The sequence below is a fragment of the Mobula hypostoma genome, chromosome 20, assembly GCF_963921235.1.
Source record: "Mobula hypostoma chromosome 20, sMobHyp1.1, whole genome shotgun sequence".
NCBI classification, from domain to species: Eukaryota; Metazoa; Chordata; class Chondrichthyes; order Myliobatiformes; family Myliobatidae; genus Mobula; species Mobula hypostoma.
Window position 1 is genome coordinate 35821484 of NC_086116.1, and position 24725 is coordinate 35846208.

Sequence of the window (24725 nt, forward strand, 5' to 3'; positions counted from 1 at the left end):
TCCTGGTTTTCCAACCACTGACACCAGGAAGACAATCCCTGACGAGTATTGATAATGGCTGGGGTCACCCGTCTTGTAGAGGTACTGCCCAGAGGAAGGCAATGGCAAACCACTTCTGTAGAAAAATTTGCCAAGAACAAACATGGTCACGGATAGACTATGATAGCCCTCGCCATACAACATAGCACATAATGATGATGGAACTGTTTTATTAAACAGTTTCCACAAAGGTTTTACTTTGATCTGGATTAGTCTATTATATTTTTGGGACAAATTTTAAAAAAACTTTAAAAATCCTAATGTGTCAAAATGCAGCAAGTCCATGAAATCATAAACACAAGAGATTCTGCAGATGCTACAAATGCAGAGGACACACCCAAAATGCTGGAGGAACACAGCATCTATGAAGGGAAATGAATAGTCAATATTTCAGCTTCAGACCCTTCATATGGACTGTATATTAGAAACTAATACTATTATGAATAATATTTATAATAATAGTCTTATTTTAATTATAAAAATATTATCTATTTATTTATTAAACGATACAGCGTAGAACAGGTCTTTCTGGTCCAACAAGCTTCACTGCCCAGCAACCAATCTATTTAACCCTCGCTTAATCACAGGACAATTTACAATGGCCAATTAACCTACCGACTGGTATGTCTTTGGAATGTGGGAGGAAATCAGAGCACCCAGGGGAAGTCCATGTGTTCATGGGGAGGAACGTACAAACTCCTAATAGAGGGCTTCGAAATTGAACTCAGACTTCTGATGTAATAGCGTTGCGCTAATCACTATGCTACATTTGTCATAGGACATATACTATGCTGATGCTTTCATGGAAAATATTCATATAAGGAATAATATGTTATGTACCTACCCTGTAAGTATATGAAATATTACTTGGTGAAAAATCAAGTTTTTAAACTGTTGAACTTTTGTGTGGTATTGTTTCTAGAGTTTAGCTGAATAAGATTGATCTTTAAACTGTTCCCATGGAGAACCTTCGGGAAAATAGTAAAAATCTGGATCTCTTTTCAACTATGTAAAAATTGGCCTTACTACAGTGATGTGTTGTAAGGATCGTGCCTGTTAATGAATTACTTGCAAAGAAGTAAAGTACATAGAGCCGCACTGGATTAAAGTGTTACCTTTAAAATACATAGCTTTTTTTACTTTGTCCCCACCAACAACTGCCTTAAAACAGCTTTGAACATGACCTTTCAACATCCTTCGTGTGATTATTTGTAGCCCAGTTCCTCTGACAAAGGTCCTCATTATCACCACACCACTTTTATAGGACATCTGTTCAGATTTAGTAGTACTTGTTCCTATCTCGTTGCAAATAGCTTCCGGCTCGTCAGGAAGTCTGGCAGGCTTTGTAAGATTAATAGAGAACCTAAGAGATCCAGTGGAGCAGAGGTGCTAAAGATACATTGGGGTTGAGAAGCTTTGAACACTCCTCCGAAAAGTTCAATTACTGCATGTAATAGAAGGGCATGATAGAAAAAAGGTTTTATTTGTGGAAGCATTGATATCACATCATCACTTAAGCTGTGGTGTGAGAAATAAGTAAGCAGTTTCTTGCAAAAATCTGTATAATTTCATCGCAGTAATTTTGTAAAATTCCTGTCATTATTACAGGACCTATTGCTTCTGTACCTCCTTCCTCATTGCAACAGCAAGCAGTTCACCACAGGAAAAGCCCCCGCCAGCCGTTGACCACATGCACAACGAGGACTGTCCACCTCCTGTGACAAGCTCCCTTCTTGCTGCTGCCTCCGGGAAGGAGGCACAGGAGCCTTAGATCGCACACCACCAGGTTCAGCGACAGGCTCCTGAACCAGGATGGGGAACCTAAACTCTGAACTGATCACTGAACCCTGCCTATGGACTCACTTTCAAGGACTCCACAACTCGTGTTCTCAGTATCTATCTATTTATTCGTTTGTTTGTTATTTATTTATTTTGTAGTTGCACAGTTTGTCTTCTTTTGCACATTGATTGTTTGTCAGTCTTTGTGTGTTTTTTTCATTGATTCCATTGTATTTCTCTGTTCTACTGTGAATGTCCACAGGAAAATGATTCTCAGGGTTGTATATGGTGACATATAGGTACTTTGATTATAAATTTACTTTGAATGTTGAATTTTATCTGCACATTTCCCATTACGTCTGAGACCCTCTGTACCTCTGCCTCTTAATCACCCGCACTGCATCGGATTCCACCAGAGGGCACAGGTTTAAAGTGAGAGGGACAAAATTTAAAAAGGACCCGGGGAGCAGGTTTTTCACACATGGGGGATAGGTATGTGGAATGAACTGTCAGAGGAGGTTGTAGAGTGAGGTTACAATTATAAAGTTTAGAGCCACTCAGACAGGTATGTAGGTAGGAGAGACTTACAGGGGTATAGGCCAAATGTAGGCATATGGGAGGAGGTCAGGTAGGCACCTTGGTTGGCATGGATAAGTTGGGGCTGAAGCACCTTTTTTTCCATGCTGTATAACTCTGTGACTCTATGCCTAAGATTCCAACCCCCACCATTGGTGAGTTCCAGATATCAATCACTATCTGTGTAAAAGGTTATCCCTCATATCCCCTTTAAAACCCCCCTCTGTCATCTCAAGCCCCTGCCCTCTACCATGGGAAAAGAGACTCTGATGATCTACTCTATCTCTGCCTCTTATAATCTTATGTACTTCCATCTATAAATAATCACAAGATGTTTTATTTTCAGTCACCAGAACAGACTAGTCCTTGGTTTAATGCGTCACATGCATCGAGATACAGTGAAAAGTTTGCCTTACACATTGTTCATTCAGATCAGATCATTACATCGTGCATTGAGGTAGAACAAGGGAAAACAATAACAGAACACAGAATGAAGTGTAACAGCTACCGAGGAAGTGCAATGCCGGTAAATAATAAGGTGCAAGATCATAACGGGGTAGATTGTGAGGTTAAGAGTCCTACTTTTTGTCCTGAAGAACTGTTTAATAGTCTGATAACAGTGGGGTAGAAGCTGGTGGTATGTGCTTTCAGGCTTTTGTATCTTCTGCCCAATGAGAGAGGGAAGAAGACAGACTGTCTGGGGTAGGTGGGGTTTGATTATTTTGGCTACATTACTGAGGCAGCGAGAAGTGTAGACAGAGTCGGCTGAGGGGAGCAAGACATAGGTCTCTTCCATGGAGGGGAGGCTGCTTTCTGTGATGTTATGAGCTGCGTCCACAGCTCTCTGCAGCTCCTTGCAGCCACGGGCAGAGCAGTTGCCGTACCAAGCCATGATGGATCCGTGTGTGTGGTCCATCAGTAAAAAAAATTGGTAAGGGATGTTGGGAAAATGCCAGATTTCTTTAGCCTCCTGAGGAAAAAGAGGATGACACCTCTGACAGTGTAGGGCTCCCTCAGCACTCAATGGGGTGTACTTCACAATGGTCTGACTGTGCCCAGCTGACCTACAATTGCTACAAGTGAGGTGTGCTTGACTGTTTCACACAATATAAACTTTCTTTTTCTTGTAGCAGATATCGTACCAGCGCAAGAACCCACTACAAGTGGTGATGAAGGCCAGGATGCCAGCAACAAGGAACTCTCTCGGGAAGAGAGGTCTGACCCCACTCCACTCCCGTCCGCTATTGTGGGGGACGCTTCTCCTGTTGGTCTTGCCATCGGTGGAAACCGGGAGGTTGAACATTCCCAGACTCAAGCTCTCCCATAGAGGTAACAATTGGAAGGATTGGTTGACATGTGTCTCGCGGAAGGATAAAAAGAATTTTTCAGATCGTATTGCCTGAGAGTTTCAGTTTGTTTTGGATACTGAATGCAAGAGCTCACTGCTGGAATTCCCTCTGTTTTAAGGTGATGTGTTTATTGGTCAACATTACCACAGGAAGCTACTGAAATCTCAGGCAGCTTCGGGCTTATTTACAGTTGTGTATTCAAAGGAAAGGCAGTGGAAAGATCTTCAGTGATCTGATTGCTAAAGAGAGGAGCAGAGTGGTGCTGGATTAAATTTAACTCCTTTCTGCTGACGATGGAAAGTGCAGGCATTCAGTGTCATTGTACGGAGCACAGAAGCTGGGATGCTATGAAGTTGTATAAAATGTTGGTGAGGCCCAGTATGGAATATAGTGTGGGGGCAGGAGGATGGAGAGACGATTGAAAGAATGGATGCCAACTTTTTGAGGTTTCATCTTTTGAAAATGTCCTCAATTGTGGACATCAAGACTCTTAGATAGGCACTTGGATGAAAGAAAAATGGAGGGCAAGGTGAAAGGGAAGGGTTAGATTGCTCTCAGAGTAGGTTAAAGGGACATTACAATGTTGTAGGTCGAAAGGCCTGTACTGTGCTCTACTGTTCTGTGTTCATTGGTATTTTACCACAGAATTCTCTGCTTTTGTGATAGCATTTAGGCTAAAGTTTCCAAGTCTATCTCAAGCTATTAAACTGGGTGTGTATTGTTAACTCTACATGGATGTACAGGCCTTTGGTTTCATTTGTCACCAGAGTTTGTAATATCTGCTCTGGATGGCAGTAGAGGTGGGAAATGAAGTAGGCCAAGGTAACACTGTTTCTAGCATCGGATCTCGCTCAGGAGGGAACTTGCCCTTCAGTCCAGACTTATGCTTTCTGTCCAAACCAACTTTTATTCTACTGTACGTACATACTCTCGGTTTAAGATGCTGATTGTATGTAAAAGGAGGGAGGGAAATGGTGACCACTGGCAAGCTGAAATTCTAGGCCACAATATGAGAATAACACTAGTCAGTGCAGCTCTGGTCAGGTCCAATATTTCTGGAAACATCTTGAATGGAAGAAGATGAGAAGGAAGAGCAGGAAGACGCCATTCAGCTCATCATACCAGCTGCAGCATTCAATAAAGTGTGCTGATTATTTCCCTCAGCTCTACTTTCCTTGAATCCCAGCAGCCCACCACTTACGGCTCTGTACCTACTCAATGGCTAACCCTCCACAATACTGAAGGAAGGATTTATAAAGATGCACAATCCTCAGGGTCCCTTCTAGTCTCTGCCCCAAGTGGCCAATCCCTTACCTGGATAGCATGCTCCCCAATTCTAGGTCCTTCAGCCGGAATAAACAACTCATAAATGCAGGAGATTCTGCAGATGCTGGAAATCCTGAACAACACACACAAAATGCTGGAGGAACTCAGCAGGTCAGGCAGCATCTATGGAGGGGAATAAACAGTCGATATTTCAAGCTGAGATGTTTACTCCCCTCCATTGAATAAACAACGGTGCAATTTTGAACCATCCCCCTGTGTTTCAAAGTACACGTCTACGTTTCTCGGTCTCTCATTTTTGTGGCACACTGTTTTAGCATGTTTACTAACCTGGTATTTAAAGTTTAAAAACTCATTCTGCATTTATTTTTGAATGTTGTTAGATGTGTAATTAGAGTAAATGGTTTGAGTATTGTTAAATGTGTAATTAGAGTGATTGCTTGTACTTGTCACTTTTTTATAATGTAAACATGCAATTAAATCCCAACATAACAGAAAAGAACGAGAATGAAATGTGATGAAGTAAGATGTTGGTGAGACCACACCAGGAGTACTGTGTACAGCTTGGTCACGCTGTTATAGGAAAGATGTTATTAAACTAGAAAGAGTGCAGAAATTATTTAGCAGTTGCCAGGAATTGGGGGCCTGAGTTACAAGGAGAGGCAGACTAGACTAGGATTTTGTTCGTTGGAATGTAGGATTGAGGGGTGACCTTATAGAGGTGTATAATTCATAAGGGACATAGACAGGGTGAAAGAACATAGTTATTTTTTCCCTGGGGAGGTTAATCTAAAAACAAGAGGGTGTGAGTTTAAGATCAGAGGCATGAGATTTAAAAGAGACTTCAGGGGTGATGCATCAGGGATGGAATGAGCTGCCAGAAGTAGTGGTTGAGGCCAGCTCGCTGGCAATGATAAATTCATGGATATGGAGAGGTTTAGAAGGTTATGGGCCAAAAGAAGGCAGATGGGATTAACTCACTGAGGAACAGGGTGGATATGGATGAGTTGGAGCAGAGGGCTTTCTATCTGATCATCCCTGTCCGGCAAGCTACAGAACACAGAGTGTATCAACTCCACCTCCCTGAGAGCCGACCGGAGTGATGAGTTGTAGGTGAACCTGCAGCTGACGATAACACGAAGTCTATGAACAATGCTTTGGTCCTTTGCTTCTAACTTTTCCCAATCTTACAAGATCTTTTTATCTCTTTTTTTTCTTGTTCATTCCGACCACCGTGCCCAGCTTCCCACCCCAAGGTCTGGGGAAGGGCATGAGGTAGACCTGTGTGTGGCATCCCCACCGCCAGGGTAGGTTGGTGCTCGGTTCAGCCATCGGGTCGAGAGATCCGCTGGGTGTCGCAGCACTGCAGGTGCTCCTGGCCCACATACCCATCGTCCTCAGAGATGCATTGCCATGGAAATGAATAGCTCTGGTGGTAGACATCTTGGTCAGGGTAGCCCCCTGTAATATGGCCCCCATGGTGTTTCAGGGCAGCTGGTGAGATAGGTAGGATATTTCTGCTTTAATTCTCCCAACAGTACTGTGAGTCCTCACAAGGAGTTTCCTGTGCACCTCAAGGATCATTAGGACTATACTTCAACCAGAGGGTACAGCCTTGGAATAGAATGATGATCTTTTAGAACAGAGAAGAGAAGGAATTTTTTTTACCAGATGTTGGTGAATCTGTGGGATCCATTGCCACAGAAGGCTGTGGAGGTTAATTCACTGGGTATATTTAAAGTGGACGTTGATAGGTTTTTAAATAGTAGGAGCATCAAGGATTGCAGGAAGGAAGCAGGAAAATGTTGAGGGAAAATAAATCAGCCATGATGAAATGGTGGAGCAGATTTGATGGGCTGAATGGTTAATTCTGCTCCTGTGTCTATTGGCTTTAAAAACAGAAGTTCTAACTTGCTTTTCACATAGAAGTTTAGATGAAGGCCCGAGCATTTTCGCATCCACAAGCAGAGCACTAAATCATAGCCCTTGGCACAAGAGAGCCTTCACTACAGAATGTGCTCTCTGATAGAGGCCATCCATTTAACTTCCTGATGGAAAGTTCTGTTTAATAAACCCTTGATCTCACAAAGGTTATCAGAAGTTCAGCGAATTCATTCGTCTTCATAACCCGAGCTGCCCTAAATGAGCAGACGGATGGTTTGCCAGTCAGTAGCTGAGTGAACTGCAGAAATAGCTGTCATTAGCCGTGTCCCTGTGGAATTCATGAAATAATTTAAAAACATTAAAGATAATGATCGCTTGTACTTTTGTGGGCATTAGCTTTTGTACGCCTGGTTGCTGCCGTGCGTTGGCTGTTTCAATGTTGCTACGGTTAACAGGCACTTTTTGCAAAGGTCTGAAACGTTCTTCGGGTGTGTGTTAGTAGCCGGGCACTGCAGTGCACTGCCCATCGTTCCTGCCATTTACTAAGCTGTCCTCGGGTCTTCAGCCATCAATCATGCTAATCTGTCTTGGATGTCTTCTCCCTTTATTTTCCAAGGTCCGCTGACTATAGATAACAGAGCAGTGGATATTCTAAGCCTCGGTGACCGGAGAAACAATTAACAGCACCTCCTGTTTGTTCAGTGGCTGCTGGGTGAATTCCTCCCGTGTTTGGAGGATATCTCAGACTCTCTTTCCCGCTAGCTGCCTCTGTTATTAAGCCTGTGTGTAATCTGCAGATCTGGAATGATGCTTGCTTCAGTGAATCACAGGACCTATCTTTCAGATGTTGGGTTTGGAGAGAGTGACACACTGAGGAGTTGCCCGATAAGGTTTTCAAAACTTCCCAGGCAAGGTGAAACTGTCAGTGTAATCTATTTATTTAGATGTTCACCTAGCAGCTTAAACGGCTTCACTGTGTATGCAACATGTAGCAGCTGACAATGGAAGTTGTTTCTGCTCTACACACAAAGTGCTGGAAGAACTCAGCAGGTCAGGCAGCATCTGAGAAAAAGAGTAAATAGTCGACGTTTCGGGCTGAGACCCTTCATCAGGAATGAGAAAACCATCATCTTCTCATGCTTATTTCTACTCTGTTGGGTTTGTCTTCATGCCCTTGTAGAGGAGATTTAGTTTTATCTAAGATTCAGATTGTTTTAATTTGAAGCCCTTTTTAATCAGTTATCGTTTGGTTCTGTTCTGCAGGGTCAGTTTTCTTTGCCCGACTCCGTGAGTCAGCTTGTTACACTTGGAAAGCTGCTCTCTTTTGCCCTAGGCCATCACACTTCAGACTATCTATTTCTGATGTTACAGACCTTCATTGCAAGAAGGTGGTTGTGCCTTCATTGAAAACAGGTGCTATTCCTTTGGTACAAATGGACAGCATTCCTTGTTACAGGAGGACGGCATTCCTTTGGTACAAGCAGACGACATTCCTTGTTACATGCAGACAACATTCCTCCTTACAAGCAGACAGCATTCCTTTGGTACAAGTGAATAACAACATTCCTTGTTACATGCAGACAGCATTCCTTGTTACATGCAGACAACATTCCTCGTTACAAGCAGACAGCATTCCTTGGTACAAGCAGACAGCATTGCTTTGTTACAAGCAGACAGCATTCCTTTGGTACAGGCAAACAACATTGCTATGTTGTAAGTGGACAGCATTCCTTTAAACAAATGAGTAACGTTCCTTTGTTACAAGCAAGCCGACTGCGAACCACTTGTGCGTCGGTCACCAAATCAGTACCGTCGAAAACGAAAACGTCTGTGACCTGACGGCCAAACCGAATTGGGCATCAGAAAAGCCTGGAGTCAGTGATTTCTGCAAAGTCAGTCCAGGGGTCACAAGCACCGCAGGGCACCAGGGTGGTGGGAGTAGGTTTGGGGAAGGAAGACCAACACTAAGATGTGTGGGGGAACAGAGGAATCTTGGAGAGCATGTTTATAGGATGATGGAGAAAATGGACAGCTACTGAAGGCAGAGTACAGGGCTAATGGCAAGATGCTTAGCAGTGTGGAGAAACGCAGAGATTTTGAGGTTCACATCCATAAATCTCTCAGAGTTGCTGTGTAAGTTGATAGGGTGGTTAGGAAGGTATATGGGTGTCAGCTTTCATTAATCAGGGGATTGAGTTCAACAGCCACAAGGTAACGTTGCAGCTCTATAAAACCCTGGTTAGACGACACTTGGAGTATTGTGTCAGTTCTGATCACTTCATTATAGGATGGATGTAGAAGCTTCAGAGAGGGTGCAGAAGAGATTTACCAGGATGCTGCCTGGATTAGAGAGCATATTTATGAGGAAAGGTTGAATGAGCTAGGGCTTTTCTCTTTGGAGTGAAGGAGGATGAGAGATGAGACTTTTTCCCAGGGCAGAAATAACTAGTACAAGAGGACATAATTTTAAGATGCTTGGAGGAAAGTATAGTGGGATGTTAGAGATAGTTTTTTAACACAGAGAGTGATGAGTGTGTGGACCACTCTGCCAGGGGTGGTGGTAGAGGCAGATACATCAGGGACATTTCAGAGACTCTTAGATAGCCACAGGGATGATAGAAAAATGGAGATGCTATGTAGGAGGGAAGGGTTAGATTGATCTTGGATTAACAATACACCATGGGCCAAAGAGCCTGTGCTGTTGTAATGATCTATGTTCTATAAGACATAGGTGTAGATTTAGGACACTCGGCCCATCGAATCTGCTCTGTCATTCCATCATGGCTGATTTATTATCCCTCTCAACACCATTTCCTGCCTTCACCCCATAACCTTTGACACTTTGTTCGATGTTCTATAGATCAAGATCCCTGGTCCTAGCAACATTCTTGTAAATCGGTTTTTGCATTCTTTCCAGTTTACCTATCACAGGGTGACCAGAGCTCCTGACCTCTCCCTGTCCCTTTCCTCTGATTATCACCTCTCTGTTGTGCATTTGCTGGAGCGCTGGTGTGTTTGATCCGACTAACGTTGTGCAACAGCTCTGATAATGACAGCCCCTGGCATCTTCCGGGGACCGGGTATTACAGCTGGAATGTTATTTGGTGCAATTATTAGTGGTTTAGATAATCCTGATCTTGACTTCAGTTTATCTCGACTATTCTATTCAGGTGAGTCTGCTCCTAATTAACCTTGTTAGCTCCCAGGGCTAAAATGACAGCTGCCTCCCCGAGGCAGGACTGCAGACTCCATGCCTTCCCCCGACAGGTGATCTGCTTCTCATCTGAGCCTGGTACTGTGACCAGCTCCTGGCCAGAGAAGCAGAAGGTGACGATTCAGGGTCTGGAGCCTGCCATAGTGTCAATGAGGGCACAGGTCTTCCCCATTCACCAGTAGTTCACAGAAATCTTTTGACCTTAGATTAAAGCTGGCAACTGGTCCAACTTTGGCCACTGTTAATGACAAGGTTTATGTGTCCCCACTCTTCTAGCGGCTAATAAGAGAGGGCATAACTTTAAGGTGATTGGAGTAAAGGGTGGAGGGGTTGACTGTTAAAGAGTGGTGGATGTGTGGAATATGCTGCCATGGGTGGTGGTAGAGGAAAATACACTGGAGACATTTAAGAAACTCTTAGCTGGGCAGATGGAGGAAGAAAAAATAGAGGGCCATGTGGGGAAAAAAGAGCTAGTTTGATCTTGGAGAAGATTAAAAGTTCAGCACAGCATAGTGCAACTCCTCCGTGGATGGTCGCAAGCCCGGCTGAGAAAGGAGGAAGATTGGGCATGGGTCCAGCAACTCCATCCCGTAAAAACCCAGAGCTACAGAAACTCCACCAGAAGCTCCAAAGCCCTCATCCCTGGGAGAGGAAGCATCTTCGCCTAGAAGATGTAGGACGTTGTCTGTGTAAGTGGAAGCCACAGGACTGATCATCCTTTGGCCCAGGATTGAGGACTTTACCGAGTCGGTGTCGGTGACCTATGACCCAGAAGGGCTTAAGAAGAAAGAAGAAAACAACATGGTAGGCCATAAGGCCTCCACCATCTGTAGTGTTCCATGCTCCATGCTCTTCTCTCTTCTCCCCTCTTCCATCGGGCAGAAGATACAAAAGCCTGAAAGCACATACCAACAGGTTGAAGGACAGCTTCTACCTCACTGTTATGAGACTACTAAACAGATCCCTAGTATGAAAAGTTGGACTGTTAGCCTCACAATCTACCTCATTGTGACTTGGCACCTTATTATTTACCTGCACTGCTTTCTTTCTGTAGATGCTGCACTTTATCCTGCATTTTGTTATTGTTTTACCTTGTTCTACCTCAATGAACTGTATAACAAATTGATCCGTATGAACCGTATGACTGTTTGTTTTCGCCAAACAGTCCTTCCAGGTGAGGCAACACTTCACCTGTGAGTCGGCTGGGGTGATATACTGCGTCCAGTGCTCCTGATGTGGCCTTTTATATATTGGTGAGACCCGACACAGACTGGGAGACCGCTTTGCTGAACATCTACGCTCTGTCCGCCAGAGAAAGCAGGATCTCCCAGTGGCCACACATTTTAATTCCACATCCCATTCCCATTCTGACATGTCTATCCACGGCCTCCTCTACTGTAAAGATGAAGCCACACTCAGGTTGGAGGAACAACACATTATATTCTGTCTGGGTAACCTCCAACCTGATGGCATGAACATCGACTTCTCTAACTTCCGCTAAGGCCCCACCTCCCCCTCGTACCCCATCTGTTATTTATTTTTATGCACACATTCTTTCTCTCACTCTCCTTTTTCTCCCTCTGTCCCTCTGAATATACCTCTTGCCCATCCTCTGGGCCCCCCCCCTTGTCTTTCTTCCCGGACCTCCTGTCCCATGATCCTCTCGTATCCCCTTTTGCCTATCACCTGTCCAGCTCTTGGCTCCATCCCTCCCCCTCCTGTCTTCTCCTATCATTTTGGATCTCCCCCTCCCCCTCCAACTTTCAAATCCCTTACTCACTCTTCCTTCAGTTAGTCCTGACGAAGGGTCTCGGCCTGAAACGTCGACTGCACCTCTTTGTACAGATGCTGCTTGGCCTGCTGCGTTCACCAGCAACTTTGATGTGTGTTGCTTGAATTTCCAGCATCTGCAGAATTCCTGTTGTTTGCAAACCAATTCCTATTCTAATTGCCACTTTGTGATTCTCCCCTGAATCATGGCCGTCATTTTTTTAAAGACCATATGCTGGTGGAAAGTTTCTGTTCATTCACTCAAATTTCTCCTTGAAAACTACAATCAGATCTCACTGTAACCTTCTAAATTACAGGAATCCAATCTGAGCCATTGTTGGATAGATAATTTAGTGGGATATGGGGAAATGGGACTAGCTGGGATGGTCATCTTGCTCATTGGGACCAGATGGGCCAAGCAGCTTTTTTCCCTGCTGCTTGGCTGTAAGAAAAATTCTACCTCCATGCTTTAACTCTTGCGTTCCAACTACCATTAAGGTGAATATGGTGTGTGCTCCCTTTGTGGCTCGTCTCTGCTTCCTGAAGTGTGATGCCCTAAATTATTCCCACTGTAGCTGCTGTCAAATCCGAGTGTGCATTGCTGGCATCCCGTGGCAATCGTAGTTATTAACCTTACAGATTCCTTTCCGTAGCTGAGTAAGACACCTGGGACACAGTCCGAGGATCCTGTCCACCGCAGAACTCCTCCAGTTCTCTGGTATTTTAATTTAATTTATTTTATTTAGAAATGCAGCCCGGAATAGGCCCTTCCGATCCAGCAAACTGCACCACCCTGGCAACCCACCCAATCAACAGTAGCCTAATCACAGGACGATTTATAATGACTAACTAATCTCTTAACCGGTATGCCATTGGAATGTGGAGCACCCTTAGGAGGGGCGGACACACACACACACACACACACACACACACACACACACACACACACACAGGAACAACGTACAAATTTTCTTACAGAGGACACCGAATTGAGCTCTAATGACCTGAGCTGTCATAGTGTCGCGCTAGCTGTTATGCTTCTATGGCACCACTAACCCTGACCCTGTTCGGTCTAGGCCTAGTTGTAAAACGTTGCTGAGCCCACTTTGTTCAGGAGATTGACTTCAATGCTTATCGTTGCCCGTTCTGCATTTAATTTCCACAACGTTCTGTTGCTCTCTGTTTGCCGAGCATTGGGGTGCTAATCTTAAAATTAGCTTTATTTATCACAGATACATTAAAATATACAGTGAAATCCGTCGTATGTATCAATGACCAACATAATTCAAGGACGTGCTGGGGGCAGCCCGCAAGTATCGCCATACTTCCAGTACCACTGTAGCAAGCCCATAACTTGCTCACACTAATCTGTTCATCTTTGGAATGTGGGAAGAAATTGGAGCACCCGGAAGAAACCGCACGGTCACAGGGTGAAAGTGCAGCTCCTTACAGATTGTGATGGGAATTGAACCCCGATCAATGTTCGCTGGTACTGTAAGGCGTTACGCTCAACGCTATGCTATCATTCTGCCACTAGGTTAGTTACTCAGATATCACAGACTCAACACACTAGTCTTAACAGAGGGTCCTGTCAGCTCACTGCCTGGCTCCTGGGTGTTTACCACAACCCATACATCTTTGGGAATGTGGCAGGAAATTGGAACATCCAGAGGAAACCCCTGTGGTCTCAGGGTTTAGAAGCAATGGCAAAATGCTGCATTTGGTAGCTGTGTATGTTTGAAGTTGGAGTGTCTACTCATTAAGCATTAATTGTGGTTAACAAATGCCACTGTTTTTTAATGCCATCTGTCTAAAATTATTGGCTGAAATCAGATTCAGAGTGAAACCATTAAAATAAACCAGAGTGAGAGACCACTTTTATGTAATGCAACAGTTTGGAGTGAGGCCTGTAGTACTGATGAGGCCTGTAATAGTTTGGACTGAGGCCTGTAACAGTTTGGAGTGGGACCTGTAGTGTTGATGAGGCCTGTATATTACTATTTTGGCCTTCTGTACTGACTTCTTGCCCAGTTCAGAAAGTCTCCCAATAAAATTTTCAACGAGGGTGAGAAGTTTTAGCACATACAAACCAGGTAAATAAACTGTAATGTCCAGATATTTTAGTTACTGACTGCTTGTTAGCTTGACTACATTACTTTGTAATAACATAAAATAGGACACGAGAGACAACCGATTCTGGAATCTGGAGCAACACACAATCTACTGGATAAACTTAACTGGTTGAAGAGCATCTGTGGGGGGAAAGGAATGAATAGTTGATGTTTTGGGTTAAAAACCTGCATCAGGATCAAAAAAGTGGACAGTTTCTTTCCTCCCACAGATGCTGCTCGACCCTGCTGAGTGCTTCCAGCAGATTGTTTGTTGCTCATGAAGTTAATTGGGAGAGTGGAAGTTGAGCATGCAGGATGAGTGTCAGACTCCTGTGGACCTGAGGCTGGCTGGATGTTCTGAAGTCCCACCTCAGGCTGGGCCTGGTCTTCCCACTTGCTTGGTCAGCTGGACTCCTGTAACGGGTGGCACAGTGCTGGATGATAAGTCAGGTTGTGGAGAATCCCAGCAAAACTGGCTGTACCACTGGAATGCAGCTGCGGGCCGAATTGATGGGTTTATCTCTCGGAATCTCTCAGTAAATCAGTTTTGCATTTCACAGTGAGTGCATAAAAATGAGGGTTTCCTTCAGTTTTGGCACATGAACTCCATTGGAACTAGAGTGGAACTGCTGGTAGCTGCAAGATCCGGACCAGGATCCACAAACAACAGTGGAGCTGCTGGTTGCTAACTGTCTGAGATCCGGACCAGGATATGCAATGTAACTTCCAATTTTCTCCTTGATCTTTTCTCACCTGAAGTGATAGATAATGCAACACTGAACTGATTCCATAACCTATGGACTTAATTTTCAAATACTCTTCAACTCATGTTCTCAGTATGACTTATTTATTTTTGTATTTGTAGTGTTGTTTTCTGTTGTGCAATGGTTGTTTGTCAGTCTTTATGTATCTTTCCTCATTGATTATATAGTATTTCTTTCTCCTGTGGAATGTGGAACCTGTAAGAAAGTAAATCTCAGTGTAGTATATGGTGACAGTTACATACTTTGATAATAAATTTACTTTGAACTTTGAACCTAATCTCTACTTACCAGGTTTTTTTGAGCCATTGTTATCGAACTCTTGTTATTCTCTGCGACTTTCCTGCCTCCTTCCAAGACAATTTTCTTGCCTCATTTCTAAAGATACCTCCTTTGAACAATCTCTTCTTTCCATATATCTCCCTATCTTGAACCTGCCCCTTCTTTTCATAAAGTTATTGTCCATATTTACCTCTGGCTCACGAATTTGTTTTCTGAAGTATCCACTGCACAAAGTCCGAGTTTATTTGTGACCATGGTTACAACACGAAGGGTTGGAAATCATGGATACAGCACAGGGAGGAATCTGAAACCTATGGTTCGCACACAAGGAGGGCTGGTAACTATGGATACAACACACAAAGGGTGGGTAGCTATTGTTGCAACACCCTCTTTTATTGTAACCATCGTTTTCAGCTGCTCTTCTGCTGCCTTTTGATGTTTTATGTCACTCACATTTACACTTTGTGTGAGTTGCTCTGGATTTCGAGCATCTGTAGAATCTATTGTGCTTATTACGTTCTGTGTAAATTATTTACACTGAGAGTGGCAAGTGTGTGGAATGTGCTGCCAGGAGTGGTGGTAGAGGCAGGTACATCAGGGACATTTAAGAGACTCTTAGATAGGTACATAGATGAAAGAAAAATAGAGGGCTGTGGAAGGGAAGTTTAGATTGGTCTTGGTTATAAGGTTGGCACAGCATCGTGGGCCAAATGACCTGCACTTTTCTGTGTTCACTTCTTCCTTGTTGATTCCTCAAGGTGACATGTTTCTATCTTGCCTAGTGGGAATTAGTTGTTCCAAAGTGGTTTCTGGGAAATTCAGGACCCGTGAAATCGGTACAGGACCTCCAGTCCGACAGGACCTGTGAAATTGGTACAGGACCACCAGTCTGACAGGACCTGTGAAAATGGTCCAGGACCTCCAGTCTAACAGGACCTGTGAAAATGGTCCAGGACCTCCAGTCTGACAGGACCTGTGAAAATGGTCCAGGACCTCCAGTCTGACAGGACCTGTGAAAATGGTCCACGACCTCCAGTCTGGCAGGACCTGTGAAAATGGTCCACAAACTCTAGTCTGACAGGACCTGTGAAAATGATCTGGGACCTCCAGTCTGACGGGACCTGTGAAAATGGTCCATGACCTCCAGTCTGACAGGACCTGTGAAAATGGTCCACGACCTCCAGACTGACAGGACCCGTGAAAATGGTCCAGCAGCTCCAGTCTGACGGGACCTGTGAAAATGGTCCACGACATCCAGTTTCACACCAATTCATCCTCTGTTGTATGTGGTGTCAGAGATGACACTGGGTTTTCTGTACGTGCTGTGAATTCTTCCTTCCACACCTGCTGTTGAATTTGAAGTTTCCATGCCTCTGCTCAACTCTCCCCAGTACTGAGCCAAAAGCAAAATATCTTCAAGTCATTATGACTCAAACCAAAGTCAGATTTCCAGCTTGAATGTTTTCCTCTGCTCTCAGCATTCCTAATGTTAACCCAGGACAGGTTTAAGAGGCACTTTTACCCTAATTTCAGAATCAGAGTCAGAGTCAGGTTTAACATCACCGGCCTATGTCATGTAATTTGTTAACTTTGTGGCAGCAGCCCAATGAAATACATGATAAATATAGAAAAAAACTGAATTTTAGATAGTTAAATTAAATAAGTAGTGCAAAGCAGAAATAAAAATTAGTGAGGTAGTGTTCATAGGTTCAGTGTCCATTTAGAAATTGGATGGCAGAGGGGAAGAAGCTGTTCCTGAATCACTGAGTGTGTGCCTTCAGGCTTCTGTACCTCCTTCTGTATGGTAACAATGAGAAGAGGGCATGTCCTGGGTGGTGAGGATCTGTAATGATGGACGCCTCCTTCCTGAGGCACCGCTCCTGGAAGATGTCTTGGCTACTATGCAGACGGAGCTGACTAATTTTACAAGTTTCTGCAACTTACTTCGATCCTGTACAATACCCCCCAACCCCACCCACCTCCCAAACCAGACAGTGATGCAGCCAGTGAGAATGCTGTTCATGGTACAACTGTAAAAGTTTGAGTGTTTAGATAACAAATCAAATCTCCTCAAATGCCTAATGAAATATAACCGCTGTCTTGCCTTCTTTATAGCTATATTGATATGCTGGGACCAGGTTAGATCCTCAGAGATATTGACATTCAGGAACTTGAAATTGCTCACTCTCCACTTCAGATCCCTCTACGAAGATTGGTTTGTGTCCCTCATCTTATCCTTTCTGAAGTCCACGATCTGCTCTTCGGTTTTACTGACTTTGAGTGCAAGGTTGTTGCTGCGACACCACTCAACTAGCTGGTATATCTCACTCCTGTACGCCCTCCATCTGAGACTCTGTTAACATCAGCAAATTTATATGCAAGGGGTTTCTTCTTTTATGTTACTGCGTAGGCTAATTAAAATGGCTTCTTTGTTATGTTAACTGCTGAGAGGGTTCTCCCACTAGCAGCTTGGTTGGGTTATGTTATTAATAAGAGAGCAAACGAACCAATTAGGATAGATGTTATTCTTTCTAGTGTGCCTGTAAGTTATTGTGATGCACGGGTTTTTGGGCAGAAGGCGCGATAGAGAGAGAGAGAATGGACAAGGTGCTGTGAGTGGTTAACGGAGTCGGACCCAGAGGAGGAGTCCGAGGTCCAGGATCTTCAGCGAGGAAGGAGGAAATGGAGACAGACTCGTGTGAAGTGAATGGTTGACCACCGTGGTTGGTCCCAGGCGGCGGGTCGAGGTGCTCTGAGGGGATTGAATAGGAAGAGATGATCGTTACCAGAGCTCCAACGGTTGTGCACAAAGAGATTGAACTTTGATAAGTGTGGCGCCTTTTATGTAGTTCCAGTAATATCTATGAACTGTAGTTCATTTACTTGTATATGGTGTATTGTCTGTTATTTGGCAGGGTGGAGTACGTCACACAGCATCCACACAAACTTAATTACCCAGTTTGGTGTGGCTGAGGGCTGCTTCCCTAGACGACAGTGAGTTGAGCGACCCTGAGGCTTGCCAGGGGGGGCTACATATAGATGGCATTTGAGCTGAGTCTAGCCACACATTCATGGGTGTAGAGAGAGTAGAGCAGTAGGCTAAGCACACATTCCTGAGGTGCAACAATGTCGATTGTCAGCGAGGTGGAGATGTTATTTCCAACCCACACAGACTGTGGTCTTCTGGTTAGGAAGTCAAAGGTCCAGTTGCAGCGGGAGGTACAAGCTCCCAAGTTCTGTAGCTTTTCGATCAGGACTGTATGAATGTTGGTGTTAAACACTGAGCTATAGTCAATGAACAGCATCCTGATGTAGGTGCTTGTATTGCCCAGGTGATCCAAGGGTGCGTGGAGAATCATTGAGATTGTGTCTGCTGTAGACCTATTGTAGTGATAGACAAATTGCAGTGGGTCCAGGTCCTTCCTGAGACAGGTGTTGATTCTAACCGTGACCAACCTCTCTGTGGTAAACCATATATATATGTCGTAAACAACAGGAATTCTGCAGATGCTGGAAATTCAAGCAACACACATCAAATTCTGTCCGCCAGAGAAAGCAGGATCTCCCAGTGGCCACACATTTTAATTCCACATCCCATTCCCATTCTGACATGTCTATCCACGGCCTCCTCTATTGTAAAGATGAAGCCACACTCAGGTTGGAGGAACAACACCTTATATTCCGTCTGGGTAGCCTCCAACCTGATGGCATGAACATGGACTTCTCTAACTTCCGCTAATGCCCCACCTCCCCCTCGTACCCCATCCGTTATTTATTTTTATACACACATTCTTTCTCTCACTCTCCTCTTTCTCCCTCTGTCCCTCTGACTATACCCTTTGCCCATCCTCTGGGTTCCCCACCCCCTTGTCTTTCTCCCCAGATCTCCTGTCCCATGATCCTCTCATATCCCCTTTGCCAATCACCTGTCCAGCTCTTGGCTCCATCCCTCCCCCTCCTGTCTTCTCCTATCATTTTGGATCTCCCCCTCCCCCTCCCACTTTCAAACCTCTTACTAACTCTTCCTTCAGTTAGTCCTGACGAAGGGTCTCGGCCTGAAACGTCGACTGTACCTCTTCCTAGAGATGCTGCCTGGCCTGCTGCTATATATGTTGTAACTGGGTTACCTGTCTGGACATGCCCCTCTGCTGACTGCTCCTGTGGCTCCTCCCACTGAACCCTGAATAAAGGCTATTGCGCCATTGCTCCTCCTCTCAGTCCAGGGGCAGATACTCAGCATGGTGGAGGTCACATTTTACTGCTAATAAAAGCCTTTCAGTATTTACTCTACTTCCAGTCTTTTGGAGTTATTGATGGTGCATCACTCTCAAAGCATTTCATCATGGTAAACGTGAGTGTTATTGGACGGTAGTCATTAAGGCAGCCGACTCTGCTCGTGATCTGTTATGCCCTTTATATTGATTGATGGTCAGTGTTTAAGAGTGTTTTCCTTCCACTGTAGGTGGGATACATGCCTTTTATCTCCCTCTTCTCTGCACAACAAAATTAAATCACAGGAGAAGCATAATTTTAAGGTCCACACATCAAAGTTGCTGGTGAACGCAGCAGGCCAGGCAGCATCTCTAGGAAGAGGTACAGTCAACGTTTCAGGCCGAGACCCGAAAACGTCGACTGTACCTATTCCTGGAGATGCTGCCTGGCCTGCTGCGTTCACCAGCAACTTTGATGTGTGAATTTCCAGCATCTGCAGAATTCCTGTTGTTTGTATAATTTTAAGGTGATTGGCGGGAAGTTTAGGGTGGCTGTCAGAGGTAAGCTCATTATAGAGTGGTGGACGCATGGAACGCATTGCCAAGGGTGGTGGTAGAGGCAGATGCTGTATATTTAAGGAGTTCTTAGATAGGCACATGGATGATAGAAACATGGAGGGCTATGTGGGAGGGAAGGGTTAGATTGTTCTTAGAGTAGGTTTAAAAGGTCGGTTCAACATTGTGGGCTGAAGGGCCTGTACTGTGATGCAGTGTTCTGTGTTCTACGTTATTATGCGGCCTTCAGTACGTGCTGTGATAGTTTCCCACAGGAAAGGACCGATATGACTGCACAATGTGGTTGCTGCAGCCTTTTCCAAATTCAGACCTACGCTTTCCGGGAACGTTTTCCGTGTTAAGATATGAGTTCTATCCCGTCCTCTTTGTGTCGGAGTAGGGAGCCATCAATCACAGCAAAAAGATAACTATGTGGGATAAAATACAAACTCATTGATACATGACTGTTCGAGCTGAAACACGTTGTGTGTGTTAGATTGTGAGATCAGGAGATGAATTCACTTGGAACAGGAGGTTTGCTTTGAGGGAAGAAATAGAAAGAATTGCATTAAGAATTAAACAGTCTTTCTATTGTCAGTAATACTGCAGCTTGGAGATCCCAGCTGATAACATCGGATTATTCAGAATGAACGCATTTGAGGTTAAGAAGCCCATGTTTCCAGTGGTTTGAGGCGACGTGCCATGTTTATATCCCATCTTTATCTCTTTTGTTTCCTTTCTTCCTTTAGCAGTAACATTGCGAGTGACACCTCCATGGTTTGCTCCCCACCCTGTGTTATGCAGCACAGAAACATGCCCTTCAGCCTACTGTGTGCCAACTGTCAATAACCCATCTACACTAATCCCATTTCATTCCAGCCCAGCACCCCACCCCAGCCACCTTTCTATCAACTCCCTGCAGATTAAACCCCTTCTGTGTCTACGGCTGGACACTATTATGGGAAAGATGCAGAGTATTCATAGTTCAAAGTAAATTTATTATCAAATACGTACAGTGTATTATACACATATGTATAACTAGGGTGCCAAAGATTCTTACACAGTACTGTAGTAAATTTAGATATTGCACTGAACCGCTGCTGCAAAAAAAAACATATTTCATGACATATGTGAGTGATGGTAAACTTGATTCTGATGTGGGTCTCTATTGTGGACTGAGAGTGGGAAAGGGGATGTTCACGTCTGGACCAAGTGGGTAGGGGAATAGAGAGTCCAGACGAGGAGTCTACCAGCTGCCTGGGCTAATGAACTCTGGCTAACTGTACCAGACTGTTCCTCCTGTTAGCCATGTGTGATGAAACCTCTCCGTTCTCCGGTCGGTTCACTGGATCAGATGAGGTGCTGAGGTGAATCACGTGGGAGGGGATGTCCTCAGTCTGCAGAAACAAGGTAACTGTCTCCAAACCAAAGACTGGCTACTCAGGACTGGGTTCAGGAGGAAACGTACACAAAGACGGGTGGGTGGGCGGAACGTGCTGCCACGGGTGTGTTAGAAGCAGATACATTGAGTCTGTTAAATGTCTCTAGGTAGGTCGTGGATGACAGAAAAATGGTGAACTATGTGGGAGGGAAGGGTTAGATTGATCTTGGAGAAAGTTAAAAGGTCAGCCAACATTGTGGGTCAAAATGCCTGTAATGTGCTGTAGTGTTCAATGTTCTTTGAAAGCTTATAGCTCGACAGCTATAAACCTTAGGGATTATGTCTTCCAAGAGGTTGTGGGTACTCCGTTATTGAGTACCTCAGTTTGTTACTGGGAACATTCAATTCCAATCCCTATTCCCGCTCCGACATGTCAGTCCTTGGCCTCTTCTTCTGCCACAATGAGGCCACTCTTGGGTTAGAGGAGCATCACGTCATATTCTGTCTAGGTAGCCTCCATTCTGATGGCATGCCCATTCAATTTCTCCAACGCAGTAATTTTTCCCCCACTTCCTCTTCCCCTCTTTTTCATTTCCCCATTCTGGCTCCCCTCTTCACCGGCCTGTCACCTTCCCCAGTGCCTCTCCTCCTTCCCTTCTCTCCCACCAGATTCCTCCTTCACCAGCCCTTTACCTTTCCCACCCATCCCCTCCCAGCTTCTTCCTTCCTTCCCCCTTCCTCACCCATCTATCGCCTTCTAGCTGTCCGCTTTCCCTTCCCCCCAACTTTTTATTCTGGCATCTTCCCTCTTCCTTTCCAGTCCTGGAGAAGGGTCTCAGCCCAAAACATCAACAGGTTATGCACTTCCACAGATGCTGCCTGACCTGCTGAGTTCCTCTGGCATTTTGTGTGTGTTGCCCTGGAGTTCAAGTAGCTGCAGAATCATTGGAGTTTATTACTGAGTACGTAACAAGGACACAGGGAGAAACTTTTTCTTTTTGCACAGCTGCAGATCGAACAGTGATCTTGTTCAATCTCAGCCTTGACCATTGTCTGTAGCATTAATATGTTCTCCCTATGACCACAGGAGCCCCCTCCCCACCCTGTGTAGTGCAGTTTCCTCACACCTTTCAACAACATAAAGCTATGGAGCTTAGAAAGCTAGAGGGTTATGGGTAACCCTTGGTAATTTCTAAAGTAAGTACATGTTCAGCACAGTATTGTGGGCCGAAGGGCCTGTATTGTGCCATAGGTTTTCTATGTTTCGATGTTCTATGTAACATAAAGGTGGGGGCTATTGTAAATCGTGTCCAGTGGAGGGGGTTGACAGAGGTGTGTAGGGGAGTGGTCAGGGTGTCATCACAGGGAGCCACGAGAAAACTGACTTCGAGGAATCAGTTCCCCGCTCAAGGGAATTCCCTGAGAAGCTTGCACAAACTCAGGAAATATGACTAAATATGAATGTGCAGTTGAAATCATGACATATTCCTGAGTATTGGCGGGTCACTCTGATAAAACGGTGGTCTGGGCATGAGGTTGTGGCGGAGGGAGGTGTGAATGACCTCTTTTGCGGCTTCTATGATTAAGCCCAAAATAACTTGACGTTTGGACACTGAAGGAACGAGAACTTGGGTTCAATGCAAGGAGGTGACTCTGTGATAAAAGATTGTACTGAATGACAGGGCAAGCCGAAGGCCGGCTCTCAATTCTCACAAATAAAAAAGCTGAAGGTGCTGGAAATCTAGAGTAACACACACAATATTCTGGAGGAACTGAGGTCAAACAGTATTTATGGAAAAGAATAAACAGCTGAGACCTTTCGGACTGAGATCCTTCATCCAGACCGGTCTCAGTCCAAAACGTCGACTATTTATTTCTCTGCATAGACACTGACTGACCTGCTGAGTTCCTCCAGCATTTTATTTGTGCTCCTCTTGTTTCTGCTTGTTTGGCGAACCTTGTCCAAAACTGATCTTTCTCAAAGGAATAATCTGTCATTCATAAAGGTACAGTACATTGTTATTTATCTCCTAGGAATCATTTCGTTTGGGCTGAGGAACCCGGTGTGACTGTAAATAAATAAACATTGTGCAACAGAGGAGATAGGGAGTGTTGTTATCAAGCCCTGAAAGTCCTCTGACAGGGTGATAGGATGATAGATAGGGAAGATAGGGGTGGGAGCCTGCCGCAGTGCGGAACAGCAGTGAGCAGTTTCACGAGACAAGTTAATTTTGGACTGTTCTTCCCGCTCAATGAAACAAAACTTTTCCACGTGTGCTGTTACATTCAAATTAACGCCATAAGACCACAAGACATTGGAGTTAAGTGAGGGCATTCAGCCCTTTGACTCTGTCACACCATTCCATCATAGCTGATTTATTATCCCTCTCAACCCCATTCTCCTGCCTTCAACCCGTAACTTTTGGCACACTCACCAATCAAGAACCATCAACCTCCGCTTTAAATATACTCAGTGACTTTGGCCTCCACAGTCATCTGTGGCAATGAATTCCACAGATTCACCACCCACTTTGGGAACAGGAATTCCTCCTCACCTCTGTTCTAAATGGACATCCAGCTCTTCTGAAACTGTGCCCTCTGGTCCTAGACTCCCTTTCCAAAAACATCCTTTCCATACCCAGCTATCTAGGTCTTTCAATATTTGATAGGCTTAATGAGATCCCTCTTCATTCTTCTAAACTCCAGTAAGTACGGGCCCAGAGATCTCAAATGCTCTTCATTCTGTGGAATCATCTTGTGAACCTTCACCGGACCCTGTACATCCTTTCTTAGATAATGATGGTGACGTCGACCCAGGCCTGAGAGGCCAGCGTTGGGCATTTTCATGCCTTACAAGGCGCGGAAAGACTCTGTGGAGCACCACTCCTCACACAGACATTTCGCAGTATTTTTCTTTATTTTACGAGGACGAGTTGCGAGCTCAGCACTCAACCCGGCACGGATGGAAAGCGTACTCGCGAACAGCACGGCTGGGTTCGAACCCAGGAACCCCCGTTCCGGAGTCCAGCACTGATGTCACTGCACCACCAGCCGACCTATTCTTCGATAAGGGGCCTGATACTCCTAGTGTGGGGTCTGAGCAATGCCTTACAGAGCCTCATGAGCTGCCGTTTCAATTCAAGCGTATTCCATCAGCAGTTGTATGCAGCAGGGCTAACTCAGAGAGCTGAAGTTTGACACTGTTGCTGGTGTTGTTGCCGCAAGATAATTCCACCTAATCTGTGCTAAATCGTATGCTGGCTGGAGTTCAGATGAAAATATTTTTGCTACTGACAGGTATTTCTGGGGGCTATGAACCTTTAGGGGTGCAGATACCATGGATTTGGAGTATAGATAGTGTGTTTACTTTCTGCGCCTTTTAGAACTTTGCCTGTGGGTGTGGGAGAGCAAAACAGGCTTTCTGCTCGCTACAGGCTTGCTGCCTTTCAGTTTATCTGTAAGTACATTCCAGCTGTCAACAGACTGGAAGATTTGAACTCTAGGCATCTGATGACACCACCTACTCTCC

At 44.8% G+C, this 24725-nt stretch overlaps 1 protein-coding gene across 9 annotated transcripts in view; it reads left to right on the plus strand.

Annotated features, from left to right (window-relative positions):
* The window catches only part of sema3d (sema domain, immunoglobulin domain (Ig), short basic domain, secreted, (semaphorin) 3D), a 270876-nt gene that overhangs the window by 84413 nt on the left and 161738 nt on the right, over positions 1-24725 (plus strand). For 4 of the 9 annotated variants that reach the window (XM_063072672.1, XM_063072670.1, XM_063072671.1 and 1 more), the window contains one exon: positions 3528-3723. In XM_063072672.1, coding sequence (XP_062928742.1) covers positions 3564-3723 — 160 coding nt within the window. In that variant the 5' untranslated portion in view covers positions 3528-3563. Of the gene's footprint in view, positions 1-3524; positions 3724-24725 lie in introns of those variants that run through there. The other 5 variants (XM_063072668.1, XM_063072667.1, XM_063072666.1 and 2 more) reach the window with 2 other exon arrangements.